Source organism: Lethenteron reissneri, chromosome 33, assembly GCF_015708825.2.
Source record: "Lethenteron reissneri isolate LAM-NWPU_2019-01 chromosome 33, ASM1570882v1, whole genome shotgun sequence".
NCBI lineage: Eukaryota > Metazoa > Chordata > Hyperoartia > Petromyzontiformes > Petromyzontidae > Lethenteron > Lethenteron reissneri.
In genome coordinates this window covers 8,280,779-8,307,664 of record NC_083811.1, presented here as the reverse complement: position 1 = coordinate 8,307,664, position 26,886 = coordinate 8,280,779, and the positions used below count along the sequence as shown (strand labels likewise).

Below are 26,886 nucleotides of genomic sequence, written 5' to 3'. Positions count from 1 at the left end.
TTTTAATGAGGAATTTAAAGCACGTTAAGCTATCTGGACACATTTGTGTAACATGACATTGACACACATGACCCCACTGTAGTCCATACAAAGCAGTTCTTTGTGCAAATATTTAGCCATTGTTTCGTATTTATTCAGCTATGCAGCACCCTCTGATCATGACCTTTGCAGCCCATTATAAATCCACTGCTGGATGAATGTATTTCCATGCCATGTCGGTCATGGTATTTGATTTAGATTACTTCGCGACGCTGGTCAGTATGGCTTGGTGAAGGCATCGGGGAGGTGGTGGAGGGTTGTTGGTGGTGGGGTGGAATTGGGACCTGTTATCACTCGCCACTGATATTATCCGTCGCATTGAATAGAACTCAAGCCGGCAGTGTCCTAAATGCCGCGCCACCACACCGAGGACGATAATTACTACTCTATACTCACAGTCAAGTGCGTGGTACTTAGGGTCTTAGCATTCAGGTTCGTGTACTTTGTGTTCTCCGGATGTCCTAAGATTCTAAAAAAAATGTCAATTGCACGGATTAACTTTTTCACCTTTGACTTCCATCACCTCCGATTAGCACGGTTGGCAACGTACGGTGCAAAAGAAGTTCAGCATACCGTGCCATCATGGATTAATTACGCTGAATCTGCATCAAACAGATTATTTGATGATGCTGTGCGGGTAGTGGTACACAACCAAAAATAACAAAACAAAATCAACACATTCTTCAATAACACTGCCTTAAAAGGAAAAACATTTCTGCGCATCATATTTCAGGCAATGGCCTTCTTTCATAGCAGATGTGCTATGAAGAAGGGCCATTATATATGATGTATTCGAATTATACATTGTGCTATTATGAATGTTTTCATGTTGAGGCAGTTCAAGTGACGAATGTGTTGATATTTATTTAATCAGCATGGAATGAGTGAGTACCCAGTGTCACTGGTGTTTGTTTTTGTGCAAAGTCACAGCATTTACCTTCATCTTCTGCTGCATGCAAACAGTTGCATGTCCGTTTTGGGAGAGATAATGTGTTATCGTTGACGCTATCCAACGGAGACATCTCTCTTCCACCATCCACTTTCTTCCACCCATTCCATCCATTCTAGATTTGAAGTTTTCGTGACTGCAGGGATCCATACTCTTTGGTTCTTTCGGTAAAGTCACGTAGGTAGAAAATAATGCAGAACGTTCCATTCATGGCTATAAGGGGTCCTGTTTAAGATGTTTATGGCTGATTTTCCAAATCGGCAAACCGCACACGGGTTGAAGATACAAAAAACACATTTGTCTCAATGCTAAAACATGAAGGCAAGGCCTTGTTTCTTAAATGCTTACAACACAAGGATAGTTTATGAAATTGGAAACAAAGGCACATTTGATTAAATTTATGGTTTTGGATAAAAAAGCCAAACGATATCCATCAGTTTAGGGCTTACAAACGCAAGTCTCGTAAATGTTAAAAGATGGGTAAGTTTTATTTTTTCGTGGACGTAGCTTGACTGGTGGTATTTCCATTGCTTCAGGGATATGACGTTTGTAGGGTAACCGCGAATGGAACAAACAGCCATGAAAAGCAACCACTGCCCACAAGAGATACGTTTCAAAGCATTCATTATTTTCACTGTAAACATAACTCAATGAGTGTCTTTTTTCACATGATGGCTGTTTGGAAAATATCCGAGGGAGGGCAGGAAATGGCGTTTAAAGTTTAGCACTGAGCAGGGCACAATGTATGTGAGTCACAAATGTCTCCCACGTTTCATTATCCGGTACACTGGAGAAAATGGCAAAAGTAACAGTTAAAAATCTGTTCACAATGAGAAATAATCCAGACTCGTTTTTCCATTCCCATGTTTAGCCACTAATTTGTCAGCAGTTATATACGCTATGCTGATAATTATTCATGGCTGTTTATACATTTTAAATGTGTGTTATCTGCTGTTCAACAATCTTCAACTGACAATTGCAATTCACATGTGCAAGTATTTACACTGAAACGTTGAATGTACGGTATATATATATATAAAATAGAAACATGGTTCTATGCCTGGAATAGTACATGGGGAATGTATTATTAATTTGGCCAGTTTGGTGCTGGATGAAGACCTCCCCATGCCTTTCGGTCATAATTATGTTGAATTTCTTTTGCACAGTACATAGCCAACTGTGCTAATCGGAGGTGTGGAGGAAGGACGACAAGCTAAACACAAAAAAACTGTTCTAAATACATTTGTTTTCAATCTAGATTTAAAAGTGCATAGCTCCATTGGCTTCCTAATATCGGATGGAAGAGCATTCCAGACTGCCGCAGAAGTACATCTGAATGCGTGCGATGCAGTCACCGTTTTTGTTCGAAGGCTTGCTAAAAACCGCTGCTGCTTACGAGGATGACCGGAGTTCACTTGATAGTTCATATTCCTTGACGAGATCGGTCACGTATTGTGGTCAATTTGTGTGTGTAATGAGTGTGACCATGCTGGTCAGGGCGGGTTGGTGAAGGCAGACCAGTTGAGATGGCACTAGCCACACTAATGTTCGTCATGGCCGAGAATTGCACTCACAGGTCACCAGGTTCAGCGTGGAGTGCGCTAACTTCTGCGCCCTCACTCCACCCCACCCCATGGGATGTATTGGGCGGTATTTGTTAATAATTTGTTTCATTTGGTATCCAAACAAATGCTAATAATGTAATTATGCTTTGCTAAGATATCTTTTAGTTAGATACGTCAGCAGAATACAAATATTTGCCCAATGTAGTATTGTTAATATTGTGGTAAATTCATTATGATGGCAGGCACACCATTTTGTTTATACCGTAATCACATTTCTTGGATGGGACTTTATAACATTGAAGATCGTAAATGGGAGGAATTACGGTACCATAGCATGATTTTAAGTAGTGGGTGCGTTCTGCCACCTGGTGATTAACAAGTAAACTGCATTATAATCGTAAAAATCATTGTTTTTAATTTATCCAAGCCTCCATAAAATAACTAACATGACTTGGTAATGCTGCATAGGAAGTTGTGCACAAGCAAAACTAGCTAAAACCTCCACACATTTGTCAATAACACTGCATAATAGGTGACGTTTCAGGTGATGGACTTTCTTCATTATGTGCTATGAAGAAGGCTCGTTGCCTGAAACGTCACCTATCATATATGTACCCTTTGTTATATTACTGACTAATGTGTTGCGATGTATAGAATAACATAGGTTAGATGCATCTGGCAATAAAACTACCCTAAAAAATATATTTTCCGAAATGTCCCCAATGTATGTTGAATTTCTTTTGCACGTAGCCAACTGTGCGAATTGGAGGTGCGGGGCCTATGGTATCCTCCTTCAATCTTGATTTGAAGCTTTCGTGACTGCAGGAATCCATACCGTCATCAGGTGGGATGACGGACGCTTGTGTTGCGCCCGAAACGTCGTAATTTATTTTATTTTATACCTACGTGACTTTCCTGAAAGAATCAAAGAGTATGGATTCCTCCTTGGTTCCCTTTTTAGGGCAGGGTTATCAATGAATGTGAGTTTTTTCTTATTGCACGACTGCCAAAGCAGCATAATAAAAACGTGTAATTTTAAAGAAAATAACACGTGTTGGCACGTACGTGTGCTTTAAGAAGTGTTCTTTGTACTTGTAATGTTAAATCATGCTCGATGCAGCTGTGCAATAAATAGTGAATGTGTGTCGTCAAAAGAGACATGCAGGACTCTACTCCGGTGTGTCTATCGACGCCCTGGGTAACTTTAAACAACATTCGCAAATGGCACAATGTAATCACACAACTTTAACAATACTTAAAGTAATATACGTATTATGATAATGATACTTATAATAACCTATAATAATAACAACAACAATATTTTCCCATCTGACCACATGGTGGAGAGTGTGGCCTCCGACTCGATATTATCCATCTTGATTTGAAGCTTTCGTGACTGCAGGAATCCATACTCTTTGGTTCTTTCGGTAAAGTCACGTAGGTATAAAATAAAATAACTCATATTATCCCCTCTCTCGAGCCTCTCTATGTGTGTACTATGAGGAAGGGCCATTGTGCAAATCATCAACCTATTATGTAACGTTGCTTTTAAAGCCTCAGTGTATTTGATCAATGCGTCCCAGTTACAATAATAATTCTTGCATTGTGAGGTGTTATACAATTCTGTTTTGTGTGCTGACCAGCCCCCATTGTTTATAGGGAATGCTCTTATCAATAACATCTGATAAACCAGCAGTATTTAGCCAATCGGACTGCTAGTGAGACCCATAAGGCTGTTACCAGTTTAGAGTCTGTGTAATATAGGTTTTTTTTGGGTAATATTGGTTGCGAAAGCCTACATGTTAAACAGTCTAGAGTTTCCTTAACAAAACAATACATCTTCTTGGTTCTTTCGGTAAAGTCACGTAGAATGGAAATAATAAAATAATAAAAATAAAACATAATAAAATAAGTATCACGACGTTTCGGCCACAACGCAAGCAGCCGTCCTCAGGTGGAGAACAGGTCTGTCGGGAAGACAGCGTCTGAATGACAGTCACCACCTGAGGACGGCTGCTTGCGTTGTGGCCAAAACGTCGTGATAATTATTTTATTATGTTTTATTTTATTATTCTATTATTTCCATTCTACGTGACTTTACCGAAAGAACCAAGAAGATGAATCCCTGCAGTCACGAAAGCTTTACATCGAAAACAATACATTCTGCTGGTTCAGATAAGTCTATAAGAGCCTTTGGTTCTTTCGGTAAAGTCACGTATGAGGAAAATACATTAAATAATAATAGAATACGACGATTCGATTGCAACACAAGCAAGAATGAATGAGAAAACAAACACAGTAAACTTAGAAATATAATGCAATACAACACAGAGAGTCGGCTAACACAACAGTCAACACCCTACCTGAATGATTACTGTACGTTCTTCCAAAGATTGCTAAATTTGAGAGAGACAAAACACAGACACGGAGACACACAGACAGACACTCAAGCAGAGAGAGACACACAGAGAGAGACACACACGTAGCCAATAGGCTGTTAGACTACAACATATATTTAATGTAGCAACACAGAACTACATTTTTCATTGTATTGCCTTTAATAATATAGCCCAATAAATATGTAACTTGGGGGCAAACTTTCGCTCGTGGTTTGAACCGTTAGACCAACGTGCCATGTTTACTCGGAGGATATCTTCATGAACAAAACACTATGAATATAACTATACATATATCCGCATGTATTTTCGACGTGTTATAAAGTGCTCTGCCATACGGAGTGTGTAACTACAGTAATGTTCTTTCCAAGAGACACAAAGCCAGCAATGCCCATTTGTCAGTTGTTTCGCTTAACGTTGACTTATATCCACTAGAGGGCACAATCCACGTATTCTGCAGTACTTGTGAAACGGGAAATACATAAAAAAAATACGCTGCTTATATTCACAACTGGTGGGTCAGTTGTTCATTTGTTGCACAGGATATGTGAAATCAAATGGGGTTATATCAGCGTTATCATCTGGAACTAAAGAGGGGTCAGACAGAGCAATCTGCATGAACCCACAAAAGTAAACAACACCTGGTATGTGGACATTTTATGAACTTCCCCATTGCATCGTGTGATGGGATCCTGGAGAGCGTGACACCAAATCCTGGATTCAATACCACTCTGGCAGATTCTAAAGGGGCCTTGGAAGGGCAGTGATGAATCCCTGAAAACATTAGCAAGCTCTATAACCAATTCTCTTTCCAAGGCAGAGGGGTTCATGATGTCCAGACCCTTTGCTTCCCTGTGGTCCACATTATCATTTTTACTCTTCGTCAGATCAACACGCTGTACGATCACACAATTTACAATGGAACGGGGAGCAATGGTAAACATAGATGGCTCACAGCGACGGATGAAGACTAGTCTATATATATGCACAGTACAATGTTAAATTTAAATATATAAAAGCTCTTTGTTCTATCAGGCAGGTAGTTTCATCTCCTGCAGTGCACGTTTTGTAAGATGTTCATGTTGGATCGTATTGTTAACAACTGCTGATTTTGGCTGAGTCAGAGTTTAGTTCACAATTGAATGGGTGTTTTGAATATCTTAAAATTGCAAATTCGATATTGAACATTTTCTATTGCAAATTAATAAATATGTGCACAATAGATAAATGTGTTACACATTCAGAGCACGTACACTGTAGCTGTCTGTAGTTTACCTTCATAGGGTTTCCCCATGCAAGATCCATGCAGTGTGTTTACATCACAAGAGTCTGTTGCCTGAATGTATGAAAAGTGAGTGACCTTGTCAAAAAGCACCGTTTGATTGTATCGAATGTCTAAAACATATTTCACAAACTTGTAAATTAGATAACTTAAAAAAAAATGTAAACTGCTCAATATCATGCAGTGCACCTTAGGCCGATATTGATCACTGTTTTATTGTTTTGTAAGTTATTAGAGGAAATGTTATTAACGTTTTACACACTCGTGAATGAAAAAAAAGGATCTATAAACATGGATATGCTGTACGGAAAGAAAGAAATATCTCACTTGTGTTGCGATTTTACACAATGTAAGCATCGCAATTGTGCGTAACAAGCTTGGATTATCCCAATTAATATCTGTGTGTTACCGATTCAAATGGTCAATATCCTAATATTTTTTAATTAATTCCTTTTATTAATAATTATCATTCTGTGCTAGGAATGATGAACTGCTATGTAAATTGGATAGAGGAGGCCATCTGTCATTGAAGTCTTATGTAATTTAATATTTATATTAATATTAGAATACATCAAAGACGGCAGTGAGCTCGGAGAGCCAACTAAAGGTAGCCTGGCAGTACAAAATTATAATTGTGACATGCTGTTCATGCAATATTGAGCTCCAGGGACATCAAGCTGGATCTCTCCTGCTCGCGGCGGTGATGGAACTGGCCTCTTGACGTGCCTGATAGCAATCGTGACGGACAGTGTTCGTGTGTCGTCAAAGAGGCAGAGTCGTCTTCCCACTGCACGAACTGGCAAGGCAGCCTCGTAGAGCAGTCACATAAACACAGTTGGTGAGATGTGACCCAATTTGTCAGCAGCTGGGAGGCATGTTGCAGGCAACCGACTTGCCCAGCCAATTTTTATGCTTAGAACAAACCAACCCAGTTGGAGTTGAAGGAAGTGACGTTATTTGCAAGACGAGGCCAAGTGAAACTCAGACTAAATTAATGACACACTTAGGCAATATGTTTGATGGAACAGTTTTCTAATTATGTATGTAACACACAACTTTTGCAGAGACAAAGACATGTACATCCACTCATTCAATCTTGACATAAGCCAGAGGACAGCTTTCATAAGGATGCGTTTTAGAGTGATAGCTATTTTTGGGAATTTGGCTTCAAATGGCCAATCTCATATAACTGCTGCTCTGACAATAATTTGTTTAAGATGGACCTGCATCAGATAGCGGATATTTTAATTTCTCATGGGCCAAGTCATTCTATCTCTAATAATGTTTGTGTTTCATGCGAATCACAAACACCATATATTCAGAGGACATTTCGTTAATAGAGTTCAGGAACAAAATTATCAAATAAAGAAGCGAATGGGAACTGGATGGGTGCTTTTGTCAACTCAATTTGAGAATGAAAACCAACACACTGCCTTGTGTGAATAAGAAAGTTTTCAATCGGTGTATATTATCCACCATGATGCATGGATCAGAAGCATGGGCACTGACAAAGAATATTAAAAGGCTGAAAGTGCAAACATAAGCATGGAGAGAGATGTGTGTTTGGGATTGCACTGGGAGACACAAAGAGGAGCACACAGATCAGTGATAAATGCAAATTACAGACATCATATCAACTGTTACGTAATATAAGTTCACTTGGGCAGGGGCATATATTGTTAAAAGTGATGATGGAATGTAACCCAAAGGAGAGAATGGGCTGAAGAGGACAACCACCGTGGAGATGGATCAGTAGGATCATCTCATGGGCAGGAATGAAATTAATTAGGGCACCATAAGACAATGCCTTTCAAGTTTAAGTTTATTTTTGTTTAATCAGGTTAGAACTCAAGAGACCAGGATGTTTCATATGCAAGAGTGACCTGGGGCATTAGCCTGCCAATACAGGGTGATGCTTGTTACGTATTATCCCAATTGAGTAATTTGTGGGTTACTTTTAAAAGGCAATTTCGGATTTAAAAGATGGTGCTATTGGATGGAGGCCTTCATCCAGCAGTGGGTAGACAATGGCTCTTAACAATATTCTCATGAAAAAAAGTGGTTGGAATGTACTTTGTACCTGGGCATCACATGGATTAAAATATCTCCTCAGGCATTGGTATACAATAAGGGTGAGGTATCATAGCTTTATCAGCTGATAAAAATAGGAATATGTGATCTGATGTTTCACGTGTGACACAGATTTTGGTTGTCTGTATGTTGGGCTGAATGCATGTCTTTGGCGTGTCAAGATCAAACTGAGTATACATAATCGTCTCTGGCATTAAGAGATTGAGAGACGTTGATGTTCTAAATGTATCCATTTCCAGAAGGTGCTGGGTGGCTTAGAGGTCCTCACACTGAGTTGATACCGCTGAGATCCTGGTATGGAATCCTGGCAGCCCACCCACGATTAGACCAAGTTCTCAAATGCCACTTGTCATGATTGTGGTAGATGAGCATTACTCTGTGAAGTAGAGTGTATGAGAAATTGCTGTCCGCTCGTGTGGATAAGACGTCTCTTGCAGAGAGTTCAGAATTTAATTCGATGCCTCATTTTTTCAAGCGATTCTCTAACATTGGATATGTACTTCTCTGCAAGATTTGGGAACGGATTATTTGTCTCGTGACATGACGCTGGTAGCATAATCAGGATAAAATTGTGGATAAAAACAAAACACATTGATGTTTTAATTAACTAATTTATCTTTCATATTTGATGACTGTGAAACACATCAGCACGTAATCACAAAGCGTTGCCACACTGAGTAAAATTCTGTTCTAGCACTGTAATTGTCCAGTGTCATTTCAAATGATTTGACTCTAAATATTGCTTTTTGTAACACGATGAAGGTTCAAAGAAAAGTTGTCATCACTTTGCCAATTAGTGGCTGGATCTTTGTTTTTTCCGACAGGGATTATGCATGCTGCCAGCAGCAAGGGACGCCTTGATCGAGAGTGTGATTGTGAACCCAGTGTCACATCACAGGCCATACCGTGCGATATATGCTCCTACATTATTGCATGAGCATGCTTCAGCGGTGTGTGTGTGTGGTTTTTAATTCGTCTTTGGACATGCCTAGAATATTCGTTGCTTGGGGGTTGAGAGTGCCGATAAAACTTTGCCGTTTTGTCAATCTTCTTGGCGCCACAGTGGTTCAATTTGACGGAAAGAATTCCACACACGCTGAGTGTGCTGTGTTTTGTCACGGTTACCACTGCTTGCGTAGGATGCGTGACGATGTGCAATTCACACCTGCCTTTTTAGCTATCACCTGGACCATTCCAACAGAGTTGAATCGCAAAGCGATTATCTTATGCCTCTTGCAGCTGTACACGAAAGCCACTGCTTGTCAGTGCCTTAAAACCGCGCCGCCAAAATGTTGCGATAATCCATTGTTCCACTTGAGCTCCCGTGCATTCGAGAACTCCTACTTCCACTTACCCAAGTCAAGTGAAAAGATGGGTCATGCTTATGTGTAAACTGTGAAGAGTGGTTTATATATGTAAGCACGGCATTTCAATAGAATATACGCAGTGACCTGCTCATGTGAACAGTGCCGTGTGATTTTGTTTCATGTTCTCATAAATTATCAGACAGTGCTTCTATTGTATAATGTCCATGTTGAAGGATTGACCCATAGTCAAGCTCCATTTATTCTGGGCAAATGGGAGGATGGGTACCCCGGTTACAAATGTCCAAGGGAGTGGGATGATCACGGATAACCCTTGATAATTGGACTCCTTTTATCCACAGCCGAGATAATTGGAAGAGAACCCGCCCACCTGTGACGTCAACAAAAACGTCACCAAATGGGGCGTGTCCAGATTTCAAAGCTGCACGTGATCCTCGAGCGCATTCTGTGACGAAGTGTACGTCACAGAACGACGAAGCTTACGTCACAGAACGAGGTCACATTCGCCAGCTGTTTACTCCCGGGGCACCAATCTCAAGGGATGTCTCTCCCGAACACGATGGCAAGCGAGCTCCCTTCCCATACCCATCCATCGGAAGTCAATACCCAATTGCAGCAGCTCTCGCATTTCATGTCGAGTGAATGCAGCACTGCATGCAATGCTATGCAAGCGCTGCTGCTGCTGCAAGTGGAAAATTGCTTCCCAGGGATGGGTATGACAAGGGAGCTCGATTGCCATCGTGTTAGGGAGAGACGCCGAAGAACGAGGACCTCAACAGTGCGTTGCAGAAAGGGCTGCATCGGCATTTGCACCCACACTTGCTTTGGTAGCAGGAGACAATCCGAGGGTATGCTAACTCGGATATTTGGAAGAATTTGCCAAATTAACTCCGTTTAACCGTCATCTGGAAAATAAATTCACGGATAACCCGGTCACAGATAAACAGAGTTTGACGGTGTATCTATTTCAGAAGTGAAAGAGGTTAGATTCTGTTGAAGAATATGACTTGTTCATTGTGTTAACATAGGTGTGGATATTAATACTTACTATGCATTTTCTAGCTACATTTGACATTTCGGATTTGAAATTTTTGAGTACAATTTGGGATATAACTGTATTTGATTGGCACTGAGCATCAGACTGCACTTTGATTAATACATAATTGCATCCTAAGTGCTTTAAGAGCAGGATATTAATATCACACGCAAGCCAATAATCCATGTGCATGCAAGTACATTACATCTATACTTTGAAACAGAGGGTGCAGCAAACTGCAATATTTATCTCGTGTGTATTTCAAATATGACTCTATGCCTCCTAAGATAAATACGCTGCACGAGGAAAAAAAGTACAAATGTACAAATTAGTGTTTTATGCACTGTAATAAAACTACTTCACATTTTAAAATACTATAATTACAACAAGATTAAAACCAAACGATAAAGCATTTCCCGGCACACTGTAATTTTCATGTTAAGTCATCAAATTGCGCATGGATGCATATAGCATTTCTTATTCTCTCGTGCCAGAAAGAGGTTTGGATGTGGCTGCCAACCACGCGTGTAATAAAGACGGGCATGCTGCTTAGAAAAGAAGGATTCCGGATGTATTCACATGTGGTGTTTCATTTAGCTGCCAACTGCGAAACAGGAGTGAGCGTACTTTAATCATTTGCATTTTGGCCATGTCTGATGTGGGGAATTAGCAGTTGCCAGGGAATGCAGGAGGTTGGATAGGCTGACAGATGGAGGCCTATTTATTAATTACCATAACTCCATGCTTGTTTATTTGGCTTTAATTTAAAAAAATTGACGCATAACCCATAACATTTGTCAGCATCGAGTCACGGGCGAGGATATGATGAGGCATTTTGCGAGTCACAATGCACGGAAACAGTTAACGTTGTTGGTGTCAAATGAAATGCCGCACATTTACTTGGCTAGTTTTATACATTAAGTGCTGTACAAATTCTCTCCGCAGTCCAGCATTGGGGTCCAGGTTATGAAAGAGGGCTCAGGTTGACATGTTCCGTTTATGCAATTTTTTGTCTCTTGTCATTCGATGACACTTTGTTCATGGAGGGTCAAGCTTGTGTTCACGCCATGGGAAGGCAATGTTAAACTAATGGAGACATGGTGCAGTGGGGGGAGGGGGGCGGTATATGTCGTTGAAGAAGTCGTTGCCCATGCAGTCGGATATTTAATTGCTGTTTTCTGGAGCGTCGTCCAGATTTTATATGGCCAGTATTTTAACACTGTGTGTATGTATGTATGTTGAACTTCTTTTGCACTGTACGTAGCCAACCGTGGTAATTGGATGTGCGGGGGAAGGACAACAAACTGAACACAAAAGTAATTTGAAAGAAATTAGTTTTAAATCTCAATGATTTAAAAGTGCATAGCTTCAGTGGCTTCCTAATATCGGAAGAGCATTCCAGACGACATGGTCTGGTGGTGCAAGCCTGTAATTCGGAGCCGTGGAGGAGGTGGTTGGTGGAAAGGAGAATGGCTGGTGGTCGAAGCTAACAAAGGAGTGGTAGCTAAGGTAAGGAACGTGCCCATAAGGCTGTGGAGAAGGAGTGATGCATTCCGCTCATGTGGTGGTATGAGATGAATAGTTGAGAGAGATGGCGGAGGCTTGGGGAAGTCTTAATCGAGCAGTGTACTAGTTATGGCTGATGAGGATGATGATGATGGAGGAAATGTTTATGGATCACACAGATATCGTGCACGTGAGACATCCATATGCACAGCGCCAAGGTGGCTTGAGGGCAATGCAGCAGTTGTTTGAAGTTACCGGATAAAAAATATTGTGAATGGATACATTTTAATTATACGTTATTTTACTTCGTGTCATTTTCAAGCCTCGGGATAAGTTAGACTTGCTCTTTATCATAAAATGTGCCAACATTGCATTGGTATTGGTGAAAGTTATTGTTAGAGGAATGGTGATCATTTATAGAAACTGCACCCATACTCTCGTGACATTTATTACACTCAATTAGATTTCTCCATGTGCAGCAATCTTCCTATGTTTCCCTCAATGTTATTAATGACATGAAAGTGCTGCGTCAACTTTCCAATTGCGATGTAGAATGTTGCCACTGTGAATGGTCGTGGTCGTGGCATCACATGTGTTTGAACAGAGCTGCATTCTGTAGTGGAGATCTCCTTATTGTGTGTTAATGTGGGACGCAAACATCAAGGATCTTATTACTGTATTCCTAAATATATGCCACTTATCCGTGGCGAAAAAAATTATCACGGATAATTGCGGATAATAAGATGATTTTGCTGATGAACACCTCTTTGTCCATGAAGGTGTCGTATATAATAGGAAGCGGTTCTGAAAAATAGGATAGGAAAAAGCACAGATAATTGTGGATAATAGGAGGAATAGGGTCACCAATAATAAGAGTTTGCACGGACCCTACAGTTCCAGAGGAGAATAGTAGTCGCGGGTAATAGGGGGGTGGATTAGAGATCTGTAATTATATTTGTTGTGTCATTGTGCCTCTTTGCAAGTTATCATTCACAGAGAAAGTTATTGCCCTTTATAGTTTAAATATAACTTCCATTGCACTCTGTATAACTTGTGCGGTGAAATGCACACAGCTTGTTCGTGCGTAAAATTGTTTTTCAGAACTGCAGATTATACCGTGTGTACATGGTATGTTTTCAGCTGCAGAAATAACATATTTGACGATATTTGTAAAATATTTGAAGATTCTGCATTATTAGCGGCACGCGGTAAAACTTATTGCAGTACATGATAATGTAAGCAGAATATTTTTATTTGTATAATACAATAATAATACTTCTGTGCAAGTGCGTTCGGTAAGGTTAAAGTGTTAGTGCCGTGCACATGTACGGACACACATGTTATATTTTGACGATTAGAAACTATGGTCCGTATATGCTACTGCTGGTAAATCAAAGTATTGTACAGCGTTTTTAATTCTTGTTTGTTGTGTACTCTGTGAAGAGGACTTTGGTAACCTCACTGGATAATTGAAAGTTACATCTGGATTCTGACAACTTGGGCAGCGACACAAATGATGATTTCATGCCCATGATTATTGCTGCAAATAAACACTGAACACTGACAGTCCACCCTGCTTGTGCTCGCATTTGGGCATAAAGGGCACCACGGCCGTTGAGTTTTAATCTGTCGTTTTTGGACATAAATTTAAACTATTGTACTGTATATACATTTTTTTCAGTTTGATTATTATCACATGGGCAGGAAGTGAAAATATCAGTCCGTATGTAGGTACAAGCCTATGTACATACATTATGCTTGTATGTAAATATTTGTTTGTCTAGGCATACTTAAATTATTCATATCTTGGGTTTTCCACGATCATCATTTCTCCCTTCAGTCAGTTTCTGTCCACTGCTAAATTAAGGCCTCCCCCTGTCATAGCCATCGCTTACCGTCTGGTGATGCCAGAATCCATTTCACTGCTGCACATTAGATAACCTCATTGCTCAATCTCTTGTGGTGATTGTCCTCTGAGGAGCTTTCTATTCCTTGGCTGCCATTTCATCACCAGTCTCATCAAATGGCCATCATCATTGCTAGCAATATGTCCTGCCCAGGTCCACTTACTACGCTTAACAATTGATAATGTTTCTCTACTTTGTACTTGTTCCTTGATCCACATATTGCTGTTTCTGTTTGTCAATGCAAACCCAAATGTGCATCTCTCCATTCTTCTTTGTGTACTTGCAGGTTTATGTTCCATTTTCTTTGTCAGTCTCCATCGGTGGTGAGATGTCATCTGCCTCGATCCCCGACCCTGACACCTATTGTATGTTTGGAGTTTGCATGTTCTCCCTGTGGTTGTGTGGATTTTTTTCCGGGTCCTCCGGTTTTTCCCTCCACATTTAGAAACATTCGTTTTGAAGTATTTGACTGCTGTAGATGTCCACATGATAACCCACTCCACTGAGCTATCATTTGTGGCCAGGTCGCTTCTGAAAAAGAGTTATATCGCTTATTGTGCCAGCACCCTCATACCCTATCCTGTAGGGGCTCGCACTGCACGCAGCGTGTGGTGCCATCCATTGCTGGATTTTTCTGTTTGTGCATAATCACTTTAAGATGTTTTCTTGTTCATGTTTTTGTTTTTTGTTTTGTTGCGGTTGCACCTGATTCAAGAGCCGAATAGCTCACAGGACTATACCAAATAAACTGAAAACTGAAACTGAAAAACTGAAACTGCTGCCAGTCAGTGCCCGCTAGGGCCGGTACTGCATCCACCCTCAGTGGTGTTTGCGATGTCAGTACATCGCACACAGTAACACACACAGTGACATCCAACGATGTCACTACACATTTACTAAAAAAAGTAGGTTTGAATGTTCATCTTCAGCAGGATAGATGTTTTAAAATTACGTATAATTATGTATCACTCTAAATCAATTTTCCAAACATCTTTTGAATTGAACAATATACATCTGAGCAATTTAGTAAATTATATATCCACTGAATTAGTTGTCTAAAAAAATTCCAAAACTAAGATACCATCTGCCAATATACACCGCTAAATTTATATCTAATGCAGAGCAATTTCAAAAATTCGAATTCAAATGCTGTCCCAACCGCCTCTTGCAAAGTTTATGATGTACTTACAAAGTGCTTTATTGTTTTGTTTGTTCTTCATGAATGCAAATGGTTTTAGTTTTAAAATAATTGTTGTATGCCTGCACTGAGTGTGCATACAATGTGAGTGGAACAATAACGTTTTTTACGTCCATGGTACGTATGTGGAGTCATGCATACAATAATCAATATTTTCGATTTATGTAAATAACATGCTAATCTAGATGCATGAAAGAGTCAACACAAAGGAGAGAGAAAATGTTAAACAATAAAAGCAGGATGGAAACAATATGAGAAAAGGGAATCAATTCTTAAATCGAGTTGCGACCCCGAATTCTGTGCAAGTCTTCGAACTCGGAAGTGGGGAAGTGGGAAATTGCTAAATGCCTATAAATAAATAAATGCTTACCTGGTCGAACACATGAAAAAAAAGACTAAATTATTAAATCCATAACAACACATCAAGTAGCATGCAGACAGGACCATCTCTGGGGTTTATTTAAAAGTTTATGCCATTTGTGATTTATTTTTTTACCTCAAAGCTTTGTGATGTACGTATGAATATTCATCATTTAATTATTGTTTGCATTGATCATCCTCATGCAACACAGAGTTGAGGATGAACTGGGGGGTGGGATAGAGTATTGCAGGCTTACTGTGCTAGCACTCAGTGAGACCTTCATGAGTGACTGCCCCGAGGAAATTGAATTGGTGCAGATGCATTGTCACTGGGATGCACTTCTGAGACCCGCCATGGAAAGGATTATTATAAAAACTTGCAGTGATAGGTGCAGGCAGCCCAAGGAGTAAATGCTTTCCACAGGCTTATGTGGCCAACAAAATCTATACCACGCTAGCATTATATACAGCGAAGAAAGCTAGCTGTCCAGTTTTTTTCCCCCCGAATTGGGTCATGCTGCACTTTTAAAAACACGGCAAACTGAAAACGATCACATTTTAATGAAATACGTGTCACGACTTAAACATGGTTATATTCTCGTGTTTCATTTTACTCGTGTAATATATATTGCATTCAAAATGTGAATGCATGAAATGATGGCAAGTAAAACAGTTCATTATATAGATTTCAAACTTTGCTGTGTCACTGAAAAGCAATGTGTGATAATGTAACAAGATACAACACAAAACATAAACTATTTGCAAACAAAAGTAAAATAAATATGGGTTTAAATTGTGTGTGGTTGTGCTATTTATTGTAGCAGTACCCAATAATAAAACACACAAGGAGGCATCTCTAGTTTAGGGAACTGTGGAAGCAGTGTTAGGAAGAGTGAGAATGTGTTTCTGTGTAGTTGATTATATTGGGAATCCGGAATTCATACTGCCATAGAAAATGGGTTCCTGACAGAATTCATGACCCTGTCACAAATTTAAATTACCTCTGTGACCACCACGATGGCATGATCAAAATTTACTGCGTAAAAAAAACACACACAACATACAAACCGTGCCGAACATTCGAATGGCGTTCACTGAACAAAAATTGTCAGTGACAAAAATTGTCAGCGGCAATTTTTTGGTGACACCAAGCAGTCGTCTTCATGTTAATTTGTGATATATGGGAGGATCATGATTGCATTGTCCATACATGTGTGCTCCAATATGTCTGGAAGTTTTTGGATATCGCAGCTAACCCAAAGCAGCTGCTTCAAATTCAGAGTTTAGCTCCTGCGGGCACATTTCCGGATTATTTTCTCTATGCATAATTGAATCAGGCTGCTGCTGCTGCTTGTTTAAGTGTAATGCAAGCAGTGATATACATCGCCCTGCAAATTGAAATGGAATCGATATCACATACAAGTAAGTGTCTTCAATCGCATAGGTCCTTATAAGCAACAGAAAAATTCCAATAAAAATAGAATTACCCAACCATCGAATGATTTGCATATGCCCATGTTATAAATAAAAACAATCTAGCGGAATGATTTGTTTCATATGAGTGCTGTACTGTAACTGAATTGCTGTAACGTAATTGCATTTACATTATTGCAATTTGCATTTGTTAATTGTTTAAAACAACCACAGTATTTAATTAAATAAGTGGCCTGGTGGCTCAGAAGAATAATACCATGTCAGATCACTTAGCCACTAACTCCTGAGAACATGGGTTTGCATCCGGGCTCAAATGTACCATCAGATTAGGCTGCTTCCAATTCTGAGAGTGATAACGAAGCAGTTGTGTTGCTATGCGATAATCATTTGTAGGGTACTGCATACCGACTATAATCACCCAGGAATGTCTGTCCTTAACGCTCGTGACGTCACTCCACATCGACCAGCCCCCCTAATTAATATTCATGAGCAGGTGACGTCACTCCACATCGACCAGCCCCCCTCATTAATATTCATGAGCAGGTGACGTCCTCCAAATTGCCACCTCCCCACCCATCCTCATTCATAATCATGAGCGGGACACGTCACTCAATATGGAGTTACCCCCCCCCCGCCCTAACTAATAATCATGAGCAAGTGACGTCACTCCACATCGAACAGCCCCCCTCATTAATAATCATGAGCAGGTGACGTCCTCCAAATGGACATCCCCCCCCCCATTCATAATAATTAGCGGATGACGTCACTCCACATTGGGGGGGGCGAGGCGCCTCCTCCCCCCTCCTCGGCGTCAACTTACAACCCTCACTACAAAGGCAGAACCCTCACGTCACGTGATCTCCGTAACGCTGTTGAGACATCAAAGTAAAAAGGACGTCATGGTGAACAAGGGATTATAACCGTTAAATGAAATAAGTCTGTGTCACCGCGCCCTTACAAATTGCACACAAATTGATTCAATGAATATCACGTCGCGGTCTGCTTTTCGCTTGCAAGTTTCAGATTTACTGCAATACACCCGTCATTGGACGGGCAAAAGGCTAGTATAAAAGGGTTTGCTCCCAGTGTAGCTAATTACGAGTCTTGAGGTAACTTCAAAGTACTTCTGATGTCATATTCGAGAACCATTTTGATCAGAGGTGCTGTCCTGTTTGCTACACGAGTTGTACAGAAGATGTGTTTTCACCTCTTGATACGATGCACTGGTATAATTGGTATATGATTGAGATAGAAAAAGCACAAAGTAAACAACGAAACTCTTTAAAACTGTAGTATTGGTGCCACTGATTCTTTCAGTGATGCTTTACACCATTTGTAAATATAACTTCTTCACATTTGAAAGTGCACATTGATCAACTTTTCATTGCCTACAGCATATTAAGCCAGCAGGCAACTTCATTAGTGCCTTCATTGTGTTCTCAGCAGGTGACCTGTATAAGCGAAATGAAATTCTTGTAGAATGGTTTGTATCCACCAGTGCATACCGTGTGCTAATTGTACATTTGTTTTAATTGTCTTTAAACAAATTGTAATGTTGTTTTAGCGAATTGAAATTACGGGGAATATAAGCTACTGCATTTGTAATACAGTATTTGCAATTACATAATTGTATTTTAGGCCTTTAAAATCATATTTGATCTCTTCAACGAGTATAAATGTAAACTTAAATTGCATTTATATCACAACGAATCAAAGGTAGAGCTGATTTGCTGATGTTAATAAGAACAGTCTGTGCATTAATATTCACAAGCATTGTTCTTGAATGTAGGTAAAAATTGCCAGTCATTGAGCCTGCAATTACACCAAATGAAAGCAGGGACCTTTGTGGTGTACTCAAGGGAAATATAAAATCTGTGCTGTTGTGCCAAACGTAATCCAAAATGATTTCAATTCTGTAAGCTGCACTCTATGACCGTCCATTGGCACAGTTTCATCCAGTATTTTCATACCTTAGCTGGACAGGCATGAGTTATCACGTCAAGGCTTAATTTCTCACCTAACAATTTCTCGGATGTTGCTAGGATGGTTTCGAGTAGGGATTATCTGCGTAAGGCACTACTACCACGAGAATAAAAGTTACGCCTATCCATAATAATCCCCATACTGTCCCTAAGAACATCTGGTAATGCGAAACAGTACCCATGTACATTTCTTGTTGTTAAATCACCACACACACCACTGCAGTATCCAAAAGGACAAGAGACAGTCAGATGGATGTTGCGTGCCAAGATAATTTCCGGAACGGTGTCCATGATGTTCGAGATGAAATTATGCATGCCAACCATGAAAACACACAATTACAAATATTTCATTCAGAGAATTGTGCTCAAATACAATGCATTGGAATATAGAGCCATGCAGTGGCCACCAACTGTGGGGGCCTTAAGTTAATACATCATATCCATTTATACTTGTTTCTATGTACATTCTGTTGAGGCTCAGAAGATAATAAAATTTACAATTGCTCATATGTTGTCCATGTTTTTAGCAGAGGTGTTTTGTTTCATACATTAAATGCCCATACACTGCAAGTATGATTCATCATAAGCGTCTTGAGATGCGGTTGCATTTAGACATTTTATAAAGCCAAATTGTATTGTAAGGCAGTCTTCGACTTACGAACACTCGACTAACCGCACTTACGAACCTGCTTCCATGAAAGATTTGTTTTTTTTTACATTGACTTAAAACGCGAACTCTCACGCAAATTAAACCACAGCACTATTTTGTTCCGATGATCAATCCTCCGCGAGATGTAATGAGTCAATCTCGTGCTGGGAGTGAGTGTTTTGTGCGTGTCTGCATTTAAATATACAGTGGATTACCGTGTTCCGGCTTACGAACGGGTCTCAGGAACTATACTCTTTGGTTCTTTTGGTAAAGTCACGTAGGTAAAGAAAATAAAATAAAAAATATTTTTTTTTTACCTTCGTGACTTTACCGAAAGAACCAAAGAGTATGGATCCTTGCAGTCACGAAAACTTCAAATCTCAGGAACTAATTGTGATCGTAAGTCGCGAGGACTGATGTATCATTGTTTTGTATAGGTTGACAATATGGATATGATGTGATTCTTGATCACTTGAGAATGGGGACAAATTAACTGATGTTGACAAATGTATGTCATCCTCTCCTTCTGGACTATGTTCGGTAGGCTAATTGCCCTTTGCTTAAACATATATCTTGAGGGAGCACTGCAGTACGACCCTGGAAACCTGAGTTATTTTCCTGGCCGTGGCTGACATAAGTGGCAATTAGAGTTCTACCCCTCCACCCCAGCAACTCACACTGACCAGTGTGGTGAATTGTGGGTGAAACCCCCCCATGCCTAAAATGTCAGAAGTGTATTTCCCGAGTGAAGCCCATTGAGCTACCCAGCTCTTATTCAAGGGCAACTTGGCTGGTATACAACAGCGGAACAGCGTTACAAGTTAATGTCATGGAGAGACCTTTACACAGCAGTGGGACTGACGAAAGGGCTACAATTTGTTATTATCTGCATTTCAGCAGCGTTCTTGTTTTGTCATGAACATTTTAAAATAAGACTTTATTGTACTCTATTGCGCGTAACCATGATTTTATGATTCCATGCCATTCATGATCAATCCCTATGCAGTCAGAAAAGAGCACAATAAGGAATATTGCCATTTTTATTTAAAATAAATGTATCTCTTTTTTTATGGGGAAATGGGAATGAAAAAGTACACTAATAGAAATTGCTGATTTGAAATGAAGGACTTAGGTGCAAAATGACAGTCAACTGCCAACCCCCAGCTTTGGCATTGTCTCAATATGAATACAGTGCGACCACAGACAAAGACAAAGGGGGGTATTTGCAGGATATGTCACGGTGCGCATTCTTGCACCTGGGAGGACAAAGTCCTTGAGGATAATGACAGCGATGAGCATTCGTCATCGGATTCTGCAAGAGAAGCTGTACATGAATGGTTGCTGCATAATGGCAGCTGATGGCATTCTCTTTCTAATTTGCTATTAATTATTCTTGTGTTAAAAAGGTTGATGCCTTCATACAAGCAATATTAAAACTGTACCCATTTTTTTTTAGTACTCTTTGGAACATTTTAGAGGAATGTTATGTTGGGGTAACACAATCTAGTCACATGGGGAAATAAAAAAAATGGCAAGAATTGAATTCCAAATGTACTCATTTGTTTTCAACAGAGGCACCCATGTCGATTAATTACCATATATTAACTATACATGGTAATACATCAATATTGACGCCTATGATAGATTATAACATTTGTCTTCATAACAAGCCTAGCATTAGATCATTGTAGCCTTCTTAGTATGTGTTATCATTATCATAGCCTGATGACAAACCGTTATGTGCAGTTTATACATTCTTATATGAATTGTGATGCAATGGCATTCAAGGACCAATTAAATTATATTACCCATTTTGCAATGAAGTTCATAACAATGTAGGGGCAATTACTGTCTCGTTTGCAATTCGTATGTGAGGAACTATAAAATGTTGGCTCCAACACATGTATATGCACACACAGAAACAGGGAGAATCCTCAATGCACGCACCTCCGATTAGCACGGTTGGCTACGTACGGTGCAAAATAAGTTCAACATACATATACATACGTACGTGCATGCATTGTTTTATTTTTCATGCGATTAGAACAAAGTAAAATTTCTACCAATGAAATACATCCTGGGGTTGGAGTGATGGCATTAGTGGCCTGCATCTGGTGGCCTGAGTTGATTCCTGGCTACGACTAACATCAGCGGAGAGTCGTATCATTTCACCAACCTGCACTGACAACCATTGTGAACACTATGAGACCTCCTTTAAAGGTGTCAGTTTTTGTACCAGTTGAAAGGGTAAAAACCTACTACTATATTTTGCCACTGGTAAAGGAGGTCTCATAGTGTAAATGCTTACTCCGAGCTCTCAATACTCTGATATTGCGCTATTTTTGAGTTGTACGCCTTTTGGCGTCATCTGGTCCAACACCAATGGAGACTAGGCTCTAAGGAAAGCTGTCTCGGGTGTGGACCAATCAACTTCAAGGACAGTGCATATTATTATCATTATCAGAGTTGTTTCTTTTTGTTTGCATTTTGACTGCTTGTGTTGTGGTTATTGCAAACATGATGCCTTGTATAAAGGTGTCAGTTTTTGTACCAGTTGAAAGGGTAAAAACCTACTACTACAACCATTGTGAAGTTTGTTAATAAATAAAAACCTCATAACCAGAATATTGTGAGAAGGGAGACCTTTACCCAGCAGTGGATTAACAAGAGCAGACAACACTGGGCTATATTCTTTTCTTATAAAATACTTTTTTCTAATACAAATAGAGGCTTACCTGGATATTTCATTCTGAACACAGTAGTTCTGGGACCCTCAGTGGGTGGATTGAACCATTGATCTGTGTGGCTTAAGTGTGCTTTACAGATAACCTTGTGTCTACAGACGTATACAAGCAAAAACTCAACCTAGAAACATTGCATCGATTTAAAAATTAGTGATCAAATATTTAGACAGAAGAAAAGCCAATGTACCATCTTACGATCCGTTATATTGGAAAGTACTGAGCAAACGCATTTCAAATGAGTTTAAATGGATTTATATAGCCGTGGTAAAAAAAAAATACTTCACTGGAATCTGCTCGTACAGTACTGTTTTCGTAAAAGGTCATTCTGTTATAGATTTCTAGCAATTTCGTATTTCATTTCAGTGTTCAGACATATGCTCTATGAAAAGCACACTTCAGCAACGAACCTCGTATCGTCTAAAATATATCAAATAAAGTTAAACATTAATTTAATCATGATATATTACCGTACAATAAACCTCACATGCCCTCTAATTGTAATAAATCGGCAAACATTAAACCACTGCGTGGGATGAACGAAAAATGGAAATGTAACTTTCGGGTAGGTTTACGCAACACTTAATAATCAACGTGGCCAGAATGTCTCTCAACCTCATCCTGTGATAAACGGCGGCCGCATGGAACGACTTCCCAACCGAAGGTGGTGGGCAACGAGACAGTTTCGGGACGATTAGGTCGGCCCATGAGTGGAAAAAACCCGATTATTTCCAGCGGCAGGCATCGGGTTTTTTCTTTAATACAATTAAACCCGATTTCGGGGAATTAAAACCTGGTTTAATGAATACGAAACTCTGATAGGCTTAGGCTGCTTCCTCGTCGGTGCTGCTATCGTACTCGGGGCCGTCGGGCACGGGATAGTCGTAGAATGCGGCGGGCAGGTTGGTCGTGATGAACACGAGCTTCTCCACAATCGTGGGCGCCAATGAGTTCCTTCGCTTGGAATGGATGAGAAGCCCATCGTTGAGAAGTTGGCGAAGTGCGGTTCTGCAATTAGAACCAATTAACCCGGATTTCTCCCAATCTCAGATGATCGGGTTTAATATAAAAAAGACGATTAAACCCGATTGTAAAAAAAAAACCGACTGTGCCACCCTTGGGTCGACCGCCCTTGGTCGATGTGTCACCGGTTGGCTCTGCGCAAGGCGAGGGAGGAGCCGCGACGGAGCGGAGCAGCGCAGCTCCGCTCCGCTCTGCGCGCGCGCGCGCGCTCGCTCTTGTGTGAAGCACCAGAGGCAGGAGCAAGGAGGAGAGCGTGGGATGAATTGGGTGTGGGTAGTGGGTGGGGAGGAGGAGGAGGACTGTGTGAAAAGGTAGGGGAGGGGAGGGGGGAGGGAGGCACGAGAGAATCCTCTGCGCCTGCGAGTGAGATCCCCCTTCTGGGAGTGATGCTTGCCTCGCCGGCTGAGCAGTGGATCGGTGGAGACGCAGACTTAGTAATGAGCAAAAGCTGCGAGCTCTTTAGTGGTGGCCCTCTGGCGCTGTGAAAGGACACATGCAGCGATGCTCGCTTTGCTGGCGCGGATATGCTGCTCACTGATGTAGCGGTGTTATCTTTCCCACGTTTGCGCAAGCCGCGGTGGTCTACCTAAAGCAGAAGCAAACGGAATGACCAAGAATGGGACGTGAGACTGTCTATCTGTGGAGGTCCGCTGCGATGGATTATCTGCTCGTCGTGTGCACTTCTGCAAAGTGACATCAGGAGTGGCCAAGTGTGTGCTGTGTTTAAGGGGCTGTAGGTGCTGCTCCGGGAGCCGGGGGGGGAGGGGAGGAATGCGGAGTGCCGAATCGCCGTGCCATCCGCATTTTCACGCCAGGTGCCGCCGGTCCCGAGCGTCCTCGGGGCCGGCCGTGAAGGCGACCCCAGCTGGAGGCTGAGGAGGGGTTCGTGTGGCCGCTTGACCCACGATGATGGTGATGATGATGGAACCAGCTCTCTGGTGCGAGGCTTGAGGGAGCAGTGGGAACGGCGGTCGAGGCATGAATCACTCGGATAGCGCCGACTCTGCCGGCACGCCAAGTGATAGCCCTTCCCTGGACAGCCAGGACTTTGATGAGCGCGGGGGAGGCGGCGATGGGGAAGTGGACGGGGACGGAGGCTCGTTCCACCGATACAGCGGCTTCTACGCGGCCGGTGCACAGTGCCCGGCGGGCTCCACTTTCGCCGGGGTCAGAGCTGGCACGGGTGCTGGGGCAAAGGAGACCGGCCGTGGCCTCGCGAAGGGACCCAGCAAGTACGTCGTCTTTTACCTGGACCTCTCCTTTGTGTTTCTCCTAGAGTTCAAGCGCTGCAACATGGCTCAGAGCTGTATCTACTGCCTCAAGTATCTCATGTTCATCTTCAACCTGGTCTTCTGGGTAAGCGTGGCACTGTTTAACAAAAAAAGTGTGCATGTTTTGACTTTGAGGCATTTGATTCCCGAAAGATAGATTAAATAATTATATATTTATGAACATAAATATTGTAGTATTCAAGTTGTTTTGCTTTTATCATTTACAAATGCTGCATATTAAGATGCAGTTTGACATTGTGTCTATTTACATTTGTCCAACATGTACAAAATTACCGCATAGACTCTGACACTAAGCTCGTGTTCTTTTGGTCAAATGGATTTTAAGTGCACATCTTTGTACATACAATATAAAGACAGTTCATAAGTCACAGTGAATAAGTGATTTTGTTATGTGAAGATAGCGAATTGTATTTGTGCTATAATGTACGAACTTGGCAAAGTATTTCAGTTAATAACCCCATCTTTCATATGTTTAGCAGCCAATGAAGTCTTGTTAAGTGTGCGTTGACTCACTCTATTGGCTAACCTGCAGTACGGACATGCTATTTTGTGTAAAGGCTTGCCAATTCAAATTAAATATGCCGTAAATTGTTCATTAAATAATCATTTAATTTGAAGTATTGATAATGTCACTAAAACGTCTTCGGGGAAAGTGTTCATTGACATTTCATTATTTGTCTTATTGGGGACTAACTTGTTTTCAACGTGCTCCTAATATTGCCATGTGTGGGTATGTACATGTCCTGTATACAACACTCATTCACGGAGTATATTGTGGTTATGTTTTTAATGAATGTATTTAAATCCAAATTTAGCTAAAATGTTAAACATGAGAACACAATGCTAACATGGTAAAGTTTAACATAATCCAATAGGTATATGATTTAGAAATGAGCAATCTCTAGTCTAAGTGACAAGATTATTCAGTACAAAAAATATATTCTAAAATCCATGGCATATTTTGTTTTAAAATGATTCTGTACTTTACTAAAACGAGAATATCTGTCCCACATATATTAACTTGGTGTAAGAAAAAAAGAATGGTAAATTTAAATTCACCGGCTCACTCACGACCATAGATCTGTGACAAAAAAAGCAGTACGTGTAATGTGCTCAGCATAAAGATGGAATTTACCTTGAAGCGAGATGTTCATCACATTGCACAGGGTTGCTTATGTTGCTCTCTCTCTCTTGTTCTTATTGGCTAGTGTTACCCGTTTCTCTGTATCTTGGCACGAGTTAAGTAATGGCCTCATAACCTTTCCCTTTAGGGTGTGATGTAACAGAACGTATGCATCAAATACTTCACGTGTTGCATTTTTTGGTAAATTTGATTTTTTTTTTTAAGAAAATGGAAAAGATATTAACTTATTCTACAACTACGAGGAGAGTGATGGCACAGTGGTTAGTGCACTGCTAACACCAGTGGCGAGTGAGATCTGGACGTGTCCTGGCCCCCCTTCCCCAATCCACACTGACCAGCATGGTGAACTGTGGCCAAACAACCCCCATGACCAACAGTGTAGGCCTTCATCCAGCAGTGGATTGGCAAAGGGCTGTAAATTATTGCACTACTATACTGAATGTGATAATAGTTGCATTTCAGCTTGAAGATCCAGACAAATTAAGCAGAGGAAAAGCAAAGGGTACATCTTTTATGTGCACAATTTTACATAATCCGCCTGTTCGTGCTTTTGTAGATTTAAGGGTTCATGGAAATCCGTAGAAATTCCATTTGAGAACAGTTACATGATTTCATAGCTGTACTCTTCTTAGAGCAGTACGCCTTATTGCACAGGCATTATTGGGGGACATGTTTAATGCTTTGCTTTCAGCACTCGGTTCAAGCCTGGAAAGTAAGCAGCTTAAATGGAAAACGGACGTCTGTCTGTGTGTGTGGCACGCTCACGCACCTGCGTATGGACATGGATGTGCACGTGCTTGTGGCAACTCACCATTTTGCAGCTTGTTAAAGAGCTCCCTCTAAGCGTTGCTTCAGTTAAACGGTGTTATCTTCATCCCCCCGCAAATTGAGGGTGCTTTCCTCTGCATGTTCTGATGTAATCCGGCTGTACACTGCATTTAATATCTGACCGCTTAATGGATTTTGT

At 40.8% G+C, this 26,886-nt stretch overlaps 1 protein-coding gene across 2 annotated transcripts in view; it reads left to right on the top strand.

Annotated features, from left to right (window-relative positions):
* The window catches only part of LOC133350289 (tetraspanin-4-like), a 70,713-nt gene that overhangs the window by 4,338 nt on the left and 39,489 nt on the right, over window positions 1-26,886 (top strand). Inside the window, exon 2 of one of the 2 annotated variants that reach the window (XM_061564474.1) lies at window positions 24,760-24,839. In XM_061564474.1, the coding sequence (XP_061420458.1) occupies window positions 24,777-24,839 (63 nt within the window). In that variant the 5' untranslated portion in view covers window positions 24,760-24,776. Of the gene's footprint in view, window positions 1-23,792; window positions 24,840-26,886 lie in introns of those variants that run through there. The other variant, XM_061564473.1, reaches the window with a different exon arrangement.